Source organism: Arvicola amphibius, chromosome 1 (assembly GCF_903992535.2).
Source record: "Arvicola amphibius chromosome 1, mArvAmp1.2, whole genome shotgun sequence".
Taxonomy (NCBI): domain Eukaryota; kingdom Metazoa; phylum Chordata; class Mammalia; order Rodentia; family Cricetidae; genus Arvicola; species Arvicola amphibius.
In genome coordinates, this window is record NC_052047.1 from 132,708,983 (window position 1) to 132,721,843 (window position 12,861).

At 46.6% G+C, this 12,861-nt stretch overlaps 1 protein-coding gene across 1 annotated transcript in view; it reads left to right on the forward strand.

The window, feature by feature from the left end:
• Window positions 1-12,861, forward strand: part of Tacc2 (transforming acidic coiled-coil containing protein 2) — a 194,192-nt gene that overhangs the window by 22,332 nt on the left and 158,999 nt on the right. The window contains exons 2-5 of the mRNA XM_042054163.1: window positions 9-65; window positions 562-677; window positions 3,612-3,777; window positions 10,151-10,251. Of these exons, the coding sequence (XP_041910097.1) occupies window positions 9-65; window positions 562-677; window positions 3,612-3,777; window positions 10,151-10,251 (440 nt within the window). The remainder of the gene's footprint in view (window positions 1-8; window positions 66-561; window positions 678-3,611; window positions 3,778-10,150; window positions 10,252-12,861) is intronic.

A 12,861-nucleotide genomic window follows, 5' to 3' on the forward strand; every position in this document is an offset into this window, starting at 1 on the left:
TTCAACAGGAGGACACTGGCTCCCACAACACCGTCCTGTGGCCTCCAAGTCCTGCCCCTCCACAGGTATAGATGTGTGTACTTTGCATGCCTGGCCTCTCAGTTGTCTTTCGTCTAGGAGGCTACTGACAATGGGCATAGCACAGGCATAGAAATATTTAGCTCGTCCCCTCCCTCTCTAATGTCTAGCCCTATCCATCCCTATTAAGCTGCAAACCACACTAGAAATCAGCAACATGGCCTTAGAATTTTAGAAATACCATGTTGAATGTGGCTCTTTGAGAACTAGCTTGCCGATGGGCTGTGAGCTGCTGAATAAGGTCTGTGTTGTCAGCAAGAGAGAATGCAGACACTGGGAGCCAGCGCTAATCCTTCCAAAGGCTTTGACTTTGATGCCTTTTGTCCTCAACGGAGGCTGGGGAATGGCATGGTGGCCCCACCTTCCATGCCAGTGGGCAAAATGATTTGTCATTATAAAGAGTCAGTTCAGTGTCAGCTGTGGGTGTCATCGCACGGTAATGCAGTTAGCTGAGCTCATAGCTTCAGCTCGGGGTGTTTGCAGCTGAAAGAAAGGGGAGCTTTCTGGAGGGGTTGTGAGGGTGCGTGCTTCTGGGTGTGGCTAGGGGGAGGCCTGTTCTACAATCCTGATCCTGCCTGCACAGGTGTGTCTGTCATCAGGTGATGTTGTGATTTGCTTTAAAAAGCCACTCCACCCTGAAGGCGGCTGCCAGGTAGGCGTGCTCCAGGCATTTGTCTCACACAACCTGGCAGTTCTGAAGTCGCGTGGTATCACAGCTCGCCCATGGTGTTTGCACGAGCTGTGTCCTTTGGCTTCTTCACAGTCCCGTGAGTGAGCAGCCCGTGTGCATTGCTCACATTTTGCAGAAAATGGGAGACTTGGCTGTTAATCAGCTCGGCCATTTGAATGAGTGGAGGAGTAAGAATTACAACCCTGGCCTCCAGCAAGTTGCAAGATAGATAGATAGATAGATAGATAGATAGATAGATAGATAGATAGATAGATAAATCCAGGGCCAGTTGGTTTCCAAGTGGAGTTCTTCTATCCTTGAGGACTGGCCCAAGGTCAAAGAGGAAGTTGCTGTGGAGAATGCAGGTCACCAGGCAGCGCAGCCTGTCTAAGATGGCAGGTCTCTAAGGCTCGGAGTCAAGGCTGGAAGAAAGCCACCACTTCACATTTCCATCTCGATTGTTTTTCAGTTTTACGTGTTCGATCAGAAGGTCAAGGCATTTGCCCACTTCCATAAATCTGTGACAGATTCATGACAAACAGGCTGTCCTGGGGCCCTAGGTCCAGGCTCCTAAGAGTACCTCTGCCAGGCTAGGAGCAGTATGGTCTTCTGGCTTAGGATACTTTGTAATGATTCATCGCAGAACCTAAGACCTAGGCACAGACTCCTATTCAACGGCCATTTGTGGAGACCATCCCCACCCCCACCCAATCCAAAGGAGAGGCAGGTGAACCCTTACCTTGTGGAACATACCTGCAAACCAGGCAAGTGAATGAACAAATAAATCAGCCAGTAAATGGGTGAAAAGAACTGAACCGCTTTGGGTAATAGACGTGAGCCAGGCGCACAAAGACAATGCCTTGTGGTATTACTCTCACGGGCTCAGCAAAGGTTGATATCACAGAAATCAAGAGTCCACCGGAGGTTACCAGAGAACGAGGAGGCTGGGGAAGGGGGCAGGGGAGACTAGGGTGGCCAGTGAGCCAGGTTCCAGCGAGCCGGAGTGAGCAGCTCTGTGACCATAGCTAACTATTACGTACTGTAACTGTTGACAAGTCAGAAGGAAGGGCGCTTGAAAGGGTTTTCACTGGGATTGGAGAGGTGGCTCCGTGGTCAGGAGCACATCCTGCTTTTGCAGGGGATCAGAGTTCAGCTCCCAGCACCCACATCAAGCAACTCACCAATGGCCTGTACCTCTAGCTTCAGGGGACTCAACCCCCTCTTCCGGTCTCTTCGTGTACCTACATGTATGTAACATACACATGGATAGATACACATATACATAAATAAAAGTTAAAAATAAATCCTTTTATAAAAAAAGAAATGTCTTTAAATTTTTTATTAATATATATTAATTACATATAATAATAGCTTTGGTTTTATTTTCATATATATGTATGTATATATATATAATATAGTATTTTTATGTTTACCCTTCATTACCCTTTGTTTTCCCCCTCCTACTCCTAGTGATTCCCTTTCTCTCCCCCAACTAGTCCCCTCCCGTTTCCATGTCTATTTCTTTTGGTGAGCCTCTGGGTTTAGAGTTACTTACAGAAGCGTAGATGAGGTATAGTTTGTAGGCGCTTGAGTACCCTACCCTTACACCTTACAGCACTCAAGAAAATGTTTCTCCCTTCCTCCTCAACCATCAGCTGCCCAGAGATCCTCAGGAAGGCACTGGACTCCAGGAGTCCCTTTCCTGCTCCACACGGAATGTTTATAGGTCAAATCTTGTGTCTACTTATTTATTTATCTATCTTAAGACAGGGTTGAACTAAATAGCCATGGCTGGCCTGGAACTGGTACACCAAGCTGTCTTTGAATCCACAGAGATCTGTTTGTTTCTGCCTTCTAAGTCCCAAGATTAAAGGTGTATATCACCACACCCAGCCTTATGTCTTTTTTAAATTAAATTTGTAGAGTACTTCAGACTTATTGAAAAGTTTCAGATAATGCAGTCTCTCGTGTGGCAACTCTACCAGCTTCTACAACAACTATCACCTTACCTGATACCTTTCATTTATAGCTACTGAGAACCAGGGCTCTTGCTGCCCAACAGGTGTGCGTGTGCACACACACACACATGTACACATACACACATACACATGCACACACAGAGAGGCATGTACACACGTACACACACACATGCATATGTACACACATGCACACACACACGCACACATGCACACACACATGTGCGTGCAGGCGCTATAAATTTATGCTCACTAACAATTCAAGGAAGAGCAAGGACCCAGACCTCTTTGCTCTTCCCAGAGCTGTGAATCCCTCCTGGGCCATCATGCTGATCCACACTAGAGACTAGCGTCTAATGGGCTGAGACCCCACCCTGAGGGCTTCTCCCTTGCCAACCTAACTGAAGTGTCTCCTGCCTGATTTTGGGGTGTCCTCTCAGCTTGTGTTGGGGAGTCTTCTTTCCTGTGTTCCCCTTCGGAGGAAGGACTCGGGCTGATCAGAACTGGTGTGCGCAGCTGCCTTTGTCTGACAAGCAGACGGGCAGCCTCCTGGACGTGTGCTCATCTCCCGTATTTGGCCAGCCTGGCAGTCATTTCTGAAACCTGACTCTTAGTACCATGGGGATGACCTATGATCTACTTCCCAGCATTCACCTGCACTTATCCTGCTCTCTAGACACTCATCCAAGGAGCGGACGGCGTAGGTAGACACTCTGGGAAGATCTAGCCTTGTTGATTAAGCATGCTTTAATTAATTTTATTGGCATGGTCTAGAGAGATGGAGCACATTTAAAAGGTAAGAATGGTGAAAAAATGTTTAATGGTAACTGCTTTACTCTTGATGGAGGATGCTTTTAGGACTGGAAAGTTGCTGTCATTGTCTAAAGATTGCTTTATACGGAGGGCTCTGAGTATTTCCGGGCCAAGGAAGGCTGTTTCTTTACTCAAGCAGTGACAGCTCAGAGGGGATGTGAAGAAGCAACTGGGCAGCTGGCTTGTCATGTGAGTGCTGCTTCCAACCTTTCCAGCCTGCAGTTTGGAAGCGGAGGGAGGGTAACGTTAGAAGGACATGGGGTTTTACAGTGATGTCTGTTGACACAGCAGGAATCCCGCACACAGGTCGTCTCAGGACCATTGCTAAGGAAGGGAAACCGGAAAGGTGGATTCAAAGGCACCATTGGAAACACAACAAAGACATCTTGTGGAAGTAGCTACCAGATTGAATAGGTATAAGATGTGTGTGCTTCATGTATTTAGCAAACAATCTAAACGGCCTCTTCCATGCCAGGTGCGACTCTAGTCATCAGATCTAGGTCTTGGGCTGCATTAGTCGTGATGGTCCAGTTGTTCTGGAGCATGAAGGAACATGGTAACATGGCAGAGATCGTAAAGCAGATGTTCCCACTGCATAGTAAAACTGAGTTCAGGCCGGGCGGTGGAGGCGCACGCCTTTAATCCCAGCACTCAGTAGGCAGAGGCAGGGGGATCTCTGAGTTTGAGGCCAGCCTGGTCTACAAGAGCTAGTTCTAGGACAGGCTCTAGAAACTACAGGGAAACCCTGTCTCGAAAAACCAAAAAAAAAAAAAAAAAAAACACAAACCAAAAAAACTGAGTTTAGTATGGCAGTACAGGCCTTTAATCCCAGCACTTGGGGTGGAGGTAGAAGAATCTCTGTGCATTCCAGGCCAGTCAGGGCTACAGAGAGATCCTGTCTCTAGAATAAAAAAGAGCACAGACCAGCCAGGTCCAAATCCACCACTTCCATGGTGATCTTTGGCAAGTGACTTAACCTCTCAGTTTATCTGTGTGTTTATTTACCAGGATTACATGGTTTTAAATATGTGGACTAGTTAAGAGGACATATCTAATAATGCATTTGCTATTTTCTGCCATAGCAGGGTGTTCTCTATGTGGCAGTTGTTAATACTGCTGGGGAAAGAGCAGACTTCCAGTCAGAAGACCGGGACAAACCCCTTAGTTCCCCATTTCTTATCTAGAAAATGTAAAACATTTTTTATTGTCTGTTTAGTAAATAGAGTCACAGGGGTGTCTTTGAAAAGCTTGTATACCACGTATGTGGATTGCTTTGTTGCCTTTATTTTATGATGACGACAACAAGGACCATGACAGCAATTACTGCTGTTTTGACAAAGGGAGAGTTAAACCCACGCCAGCCTGTGCGCCATCACCGAGCTATGCCTCTGTCCTGCGGCTTTTCTTTGAATTCTGACCAGACCGGTTTCTGCTATGAGAGCTGGGCTGTGCCAGGGGAAAAGCTGGGCTGATGAAATTGGCCTGAGCCTTTGATTCCTTCAGAGACCGAGCCCTTGTTCTGCCCGCTTTGCCTTTAGCTAGAACAGAGATCTGCGGTCGGCCTCCTTTTCCTTCTGTTAGTTGTATCTGCCCGAGCTGCTAGATGAATTGATGTATTTCCAGAGTTACTTGATCAAGGACCCTGGGGTAAGGGATCTATCTGACAATTACTTGCAGAGTATTCAGCACGGGTCCCATAGTAATGAGAAGGGTGCGGGTGTTACAGGTTGACACTTGCACAGCAGACCAGCAAAAACTACATAGTGATTTAAAAAAAAATTAAGACCCTGGGACCGGATAGATGGCTCAGCAGTTAAGAGTGCTCTTCTAGAGGGCCTGAGTTTAGTCCCCAGCAACCACATTGGCTGACTCACAACTGCCTGTAACTCCAACTCCAGAGGAATCAGATCCCTCCATGGGCACCCATATACACATGTGCGCGCGTGCACACAATTAAAAGTAATAAAAATAAATCATCATACATTCAAGACCCTGGCATAGAAGTGTCACTCCTTTTGAACTGTGATTCTTGAGTTACTGTAGAAAACCACTCATGAAAGTGTAGAGCTATCAAATAGATGAGGAGCCTTCCTCTGAAGAGTACAGGGTGCACTGTCTTGCTACTGCCCTAGGGATGGGTGTTCCCTAGGTGCTCAATTGGGAGGCTGAGCCCTACAAGCAGGGTAGGGGACTTTGTCAACTCCCAGCACTGCAGCAGGGACCTCCCCTAAGGTGGGGACCAGGTTCCAGCTTTTTCTGCTTCCTTCTTCACTCCCTTGTTGAGGTGGCCAGGAAAAGAAATGTCCTGTCCCAGCTCTGGGATCAGAGAGAAGCAGGTCCACTTGGGCCCTTGTAGTTGGACTTTCCTTGGGCTACCAGTCTCCCCAGTAATGACACGGAGATAATAATCTACATTCTGCCATGTGTTGTTACCTCTCTTGTATTCTGTACGTCTGACTTGCTCCATGCCTCGCTGGCATCTACCATGTGCCTCTCTGTCCCCAGAAGCCCCTCCTATTCTCTCCTGCCTAACTATCACTGTTTAGCTTTTTTAAAAAAAATATTTATTTATTTATTTATTTATTATGTAGACAATATTCTGTCTGTGTGTATGTCTGCAGGCCAGAAGAGGGCATCAGACCTCATTACAGATGGTTGTGAGCCACCATGTGGTTGGTTGCCAGGAATTGAACACGGGACCTTTGGAAGAGCAGGCAATGCTCTTAACCCCTGACCCATCTCTCCAGCCCTGCTGTTTAGCTTTTTATTAAACCACTCACAGTACTACAACTTCACAAAGTGTGCAAAAAAAAAATCACATAGTGTAGAAACAGGCCCCTGCTCTGTGGTCCAAGTTATCGAACCTCTGAAAGCCCTGGCTCTAAAGCAAGGATGTAGGCAGCATCTTTCTATAAATGGTGTGGTTTGCTGAGAGTTCATGAGAAGATGTTAGCCCAGTGCTTCTGTTACTGAGTGGTTCATGAACAGGAGCCATTGTTCCTTCTCTTGCTCATAATTGTTTGCTTTTGAAAAAGGACCTTGTTCTGTAGCTTCAAGCTCACCTTCCCCCATCTCAGTCTCTCAAGGGCTAGGGTTATAGGCAGGCAGGCATTCCTTCCTCATCTTACCGTCTGTCAGCTAAAGCAAAGGGAGAGTTCACACTGTAGTGTTCATGTTCACTCCAGACCATCCAGGCTCTGGCTAGTGACATATTCTTTATGGTTTATCTTTGGACACAATTGCATAAACCCAGATAAGGAAGCAGGCAAAGTCAGGGAAAGGCAATGGCCATGTAACAGGAGATTTGAGAACTCAAAAAGAGCCCCAGGTTCAGAGAGGGTAGAAGGTTCATGTTCTGTCCTTCAAAACTCCAAAATTAACTTTCAAAGTCCCATGCCTAAAGGTTGTTTCTTGTTTTGTTTTTTAGGGGGAGGGGGATTGGGGGAAAATCCCCCGCCTAAAGGTTGTTTCTTGTTTTTTTTAGTGGGGAGGGGAGTGGGGGGGGGGAATGCACATGCACATGTGTCACAGAGTGATCCCCCTTGAGAGCCTAGAGACTGTGTGCCATTCCTCCAGTGGGAGCCATTCTTTGGCATCCCTCATATTACACCCTCCAACCATGCTTTTGGTGTGTGTCATCCTAACCTGTGAGCAGCATTCCCCTGCCCACTTTCTAGGTAGGCTTTTGACAAATGTTTTTTGGGGTGGTTGAATAAATCAACAACCAGTGAAAACAATTCTTCCCCAAGAATATTTGAGAGGAGATGCTTATCACATGTTCTGCTACAGCAGGGTCCATGGTTTGAGTTGATGAATTTACTGGTCTGTGGGAGGGCTTCTGTGTCTCTAGTTGTCCCAGAGAAGTTCAGGGGCAGAGGAAGTCCCTCTGTCTAAGCCATGTGAAGGACAGTGCCACTGAGAAGAGAAAGGTGGTCAGCAGTCAGCATCAGGGACTGCAGTATTTTTTCTTGTCCAGAGTCTAGTGTCCATCCTCACCACTCCCTCATGATGGTGAGAACACCCTAAAGAGGCATAGACAGCTCTCAAACTATGCCTCTGACCCTGAAGCATGCTATCTTCCCAGTCATAAAGGCAAAGGCACCAGGACATCTTATTCTGAGGATTTGGATCATTTTCTAAATTGAATAAGCAAGGGCAGAAGGAAGGAAGCCACGAGCTAACAGCCTTCCAAAGTATCTTCTGGTACCATGAGTACTATGAGATATTATCAGGTGGGTCACAAACACGGGGTTGTCAGGAAGTTGGGTACTCTGAGTCAAAGTTCAATGAATTAATCTGGTCATGGTGGTACATACCTATAAACCTAACATTGGGGAGACAGAGACAGAAAATTACAAATTTCAGTCCTACCTGTCTTACATAAGAAGACTGCCTCAAAAAAAGGTAAAATCCAAGCCAGGTGGTGTTGGCGCATGCCTTTAATCCCAGCACTAGGGAGGCAGAGGCAGGCGGATCTCTGAGTTTGAGGCCAGCCTGGTTTATAAGAGCTAGTTCCAGGACAGGCTCTAGAAACTACAGTGAAACCCTGTCTCGAAAAACAAAAAAAAAAAAAAAAGAAAGAAAGGTGAAATCCAGTAAGTTATTTCATGTAGGACCCCCCCCCCGAACCTTTAAGTTGTTAACACGTTCTGTGGGTTTCTGAAAGAGGGCTATGAAATAGAGCACCTCAGATTCATTTGTCCACAGAAAGCATTGCTTCCTTCCAAGATGACCAAGTAACAGTAGTGTGAAAAATGTCCAACTTGTACCAGAAAGGTAAAATATTGAGTTCAACACCTTTTCCAATCACCTCTAGTTAGATGGGCCTGTAAGCATGGATCCATGGGTCCAGCTACACCAGAGCACTCTCCTTGGTGAGTGCTCATCTTGTTCTACATGGTCTTCCCTCCCTTGCTTGTAGGATGCCTTCTCCACCATGACTACGCTCAAGGTGCTCAGAAATCCATCCACCACCAGACCCGAACATCTCTGTTCCTTCAAGGAGTCCCGTAGAAGGACCAGACCATACCTATGCCTGTTCACACTCTAGTGGGTGGGCGAGGGGCCTCGTGCTTTACATTTTCTAAGAGACCCCGAGGGTCAGAGGGCATAGGTGAAACACTTAAACAGAGGCAGATCATTCCCCAAAGGGTGCACTGTTTAGGGGGAGATGGGGGTACAAGGCCATTCCTGGGAAGACAAAACACAATGACTGCCTTTGGAAGTATGGCTTGGGGTTTACAGGAGCCTCTTGCCCTCTCCTGATTTCTGAACTATGCCTCAGCAAGTATCACTTAAATCAAGTGTTGGGAAAAACATTTCATTGTTCTGTTCTGTGACTTAAATTCTTAACCTGATACTTGTATGATTTGGTTCTAAAAATCAATAGTGAAGCCAGGTGGTGGTAGTGCACGCTTTTAATCCCAGCACCTGGGAGGCAGAGGCAGGCGGATCTCTGAGTTCGAGGCCAGCCTGGTCTACAAGAGCTAGTTCCAGGACAGGCTCTAGAAACTACAGGGAAACCCTGTCTCGAAAAACCAAAAAAAAAAAAAAAAAAAAAAAAAAAACAAAAACCACAGCAATACTTTTCAATGAGCCACTAACCCAAGACATGCACGGGATAGCCTGTGGTCCACAGGAGCTCTGCCATCAGACAGACAAGTGAGCAAGGCTGAGAGGATATAGAGGACACATGGAAAGCTGAGATGAGGTGACACAGCTGTCTTCAAACACACAGTTCCAGTCTAGCAGGATAACTGCTTCAGTATGAAACCAAGAGTGGGAGCTAGAGAGATGGCTCAGTGGTTAAGAGCACTGACTGCTCTTCCAGTAGATCCAGGTTCAATTCCCAGTACCCACAGGGCAGCTCACAACCATTTGTAACTCCAATATCCTCTTTTGGCCTATGTGGGCACTAGACATGCACATGATGTATGTACATACATGTAGACATGAAAGGAAGGAAGGAAGAAACGAAAGCAAGCCAAGACTGGTGATAGCTATCAAATTCTGGAGGGTTCCTGGAGAAAGAAGGTATACTTTATTTTTCTATCTTCCTTCTTTTTTCTATTTTTGGCAGAGTTTCTATGTGTAGACCTGGCTATCCTGGAACTTGCTCTATAGAGTGGGTTGGCCTCGAACTCAGAGATCTGCCTGCCTCTGCATCCCCAGGACTGGGACTAAAGGTGTGTGCCACCACTGCTTTGTTAATTTATTTTTATCTATTTCTCTTTGTCTCTGTCTCTGTCTCTGTCTCTCTCTCTCTATACCAGTGCTAGGGGTTGAGCCCAGGACCATGTATATACTATGCAAATGTTCTACCTCTAGTGCCATATCTCCATTCCCAGTCACTATTGGTTTTTATTTTTTTATTCTCATTTTTTATTTTTTGCATTGTATTTATTTGGTTTTTCGAGACAGGGTTTCTCTGTAGCTTTGGGGTCTGTGCTGGAACTAGCTCTTGTAGACCAGGCTGGCTTTGAACTCTCAGAGATCCACCTGCCTCTGCCTCCCAGGTGCTGGGATTAAAGGCGTGCGCCACCACCGCCCGGTTTATTGCTGTGGTTTTGCAGATTCCTAACTTTATTCCTGATATCTTTTCCTTCTGGTTCAGAGGACTTCACCAGTTCAGAGTCCAAGATCATCGCAACCACCTGGGAAGAGTCAGTCTCTACAGAAGAAGCAAGGGGACTCTCCTGGAAGCGGGGCTTGCAGGTAGGGAGCTGGCTCCGGAGCATGGGGAGATGCAGCCTGCAGCATGATCCACTCACTGCTTGTCCCAGCCCCTGCTTTACTGCATCTGCGCTGGGAAATTCAGTCATGTGAGGAGTCTAAGGGGTGCGCTCTCAGACCAATGATTCATGGAACACTGAGTTTGACTTAAGCCTGCAGGGATTGGAAAAGTCATAGTTTTTCTGCCCAAAGATGAAGTTCGTAACCAGACATTTTGATTCCAGCAATGTTTCAAGTAGTTTAGCTTCAGGATCAGAGCTAAAAATGAGAAAGAGTGAGGCTTCCAAGGGACTTAATATGTGGTTATGTGCAGTCTGTACTCCAGGGTGGAGGCCGTAGAGAGAGGTGTGGCACTCGGCCACAGACACAAGATCCAGAAAGCCCTTCCTCAGGCCACCCAGGGAGGCTGGTGGATAGATTCCAGAAGTCAACACGCCACATTGTGGCCATGGCATGTGGCCAGTTCAAGTGTAGCCCGTTGGTCAGTGGCCCCTCATTGTGACCATGGACAAGCCTGGTTTTCATGGCTTCCTATGAAACCTTTTTTCTACCCAGTGTTCTGCACTCTCAATTCTAGAGATATTCACAAGCTGAAAGCCAGTGGATGTGAAAACTTGGTCCCCAGCAGGGACACAGGCCAAGCACAGTGGGGTTCATTAGGGACCACTTGTGGGCTCAAGTCATGAACAGGCCTTGGATCTGGTTGGTGTAACCCTCTCAGACAGCTCCCAGAGCCTGTAATTTCAGGCTCTGATGGAAAAAAACAGGAGTTCCTAGGACCAAGACTTGGAAATCAAGTGTTCAGTCCCTGTCACAGACAGTGAAACCAGGTCACGGCATGTTTCGTCACAGGCATTTTTAAGCCTCCACGTAAAAAGTGGTAATGTTTTACTTTGGATGTGTGAAAGTGGCCCCTGGAGGCAGGTAATTGCCATGCTGAGAAAGTGAATGTTTTCTGGGTAGCTTGGGTAGTGGTGCCCAGAGGAAATTCTCGCTTCTTCTTGGCATGAACATTCGCTTCTTTAGGGGAATAGTCAGATGGGGCATAGTATTTTGTTGGGTCACAGGAGTGATTTTTTTTTTATTATTTTTGGATACATGGGTCTCACTATGTAGCCTTGACTGGCCTAGAACTCTATATGTAGACCAGACGGCCCTTAAACTCAGAATCCACCCACCTCTGCTTTTGGGGAACTGCGATCAAAGGTATACCCCGCTAGTCTGGGCACAGGAGTGACACTTTGCATTGCATCTGACCTTTGTTGTCTCAGCATGGGGGCCTCCTTTGTCCCCCTCCAGATCTCTCTCAGCTGTTCCATGTTCACAAACTTCTTATCCGAGTAACAGGGCAAAGCTTTTAGTAGTTGGAGCTATACAGACTTGTAGGTTGATTCCAATGACATGAGACTAATAGAATTATTATTTTTTTGTGGCATCCCACACCCGGGAACCCACTGCTAGCTGAGACTCAAGGTCCAGGTTTTCCTGTCTCATCCTCAGGGAGTCCTGGGGTTTCTGAGGAGACTAGGGGACACGTTCTCAATGTGCATCACAGATGGATTTCCGAGTACCTCAAGGCTCTTCTGTTGCTTGCTCCTCGGTGTTAGTCAACTATTATTTTTCCCTTGAAGAACTGTCTCTCGTGGGCATGTGACCTGGCTATGAAAAAGATGGTGGGTGTCTAGAAACAGGCAACATCCTAGTCACAGCTGAAAACAGGGCAGACCTCACTAAATGAATGCTTGTCCCCACGCAAAGCTGGGATTCATCCCAAAGCCACCCTGGCCCTGTATCCTTCATGCACTCAGGATGTTTATAGGAGGCGAGAAAGGGTTAGGCTCTGTGTGGGTCACAGCAGCCTTGGCCTCACTCAGAAGAATGGCAGTGAGATACTCACTTGCACACAGGTGCCAGACAGCACACCAAATCAGCTATGGCTACCAAATGAAATTTTGCTCTCTTTGTACCAATTCAGCTTTGCTTCTAGATCCTTAATTCTGCCAGGCTGGCAGGAATTCCCACAACTGCTGTCCTTGGGACACTCCTTTTCCACTGTATGTGTGTGTGTGTGTATGTATGTATGTATGTATGTATGTATTTGTTGAGAGATGGCCTCTCTCTACATAGACCTGGTCATCCTAGCCCAGGCTGGCCTTGAATGTACAGAGATTCAACTGTCTCTGCCTCTCAAGTGCTGGGATTAAGGGTATACACCACCATACCCAGACTGATATCCCTTGTCTAAAGTTTGGTATATTGAGGTTGTCACATGATCTCTACTCCCCCATACCACCACTAAGATATCTATTGGTCCGGCCACATTATCCACTGACCCCATGACTATACTGTCTCCCTGTAACCTTTGCCACATGACCATTCTCTTGAGGCTGCTTCCTCAATATTCATCCACCTTTGCAGTAAGCTTTCTTGTAAGACTATCTTTGGATTTCCAGCCCCCAAATAATGACACAGAGACTTATTATTAATTATTAAAGCTTGACCTTTAGGTTAGACTAGCTCTTATAACTTAATCAACCTGTATTTTTAATCTACATTCTGCCACATGGCTCTCCTCAGGACGGTGTATCCAAC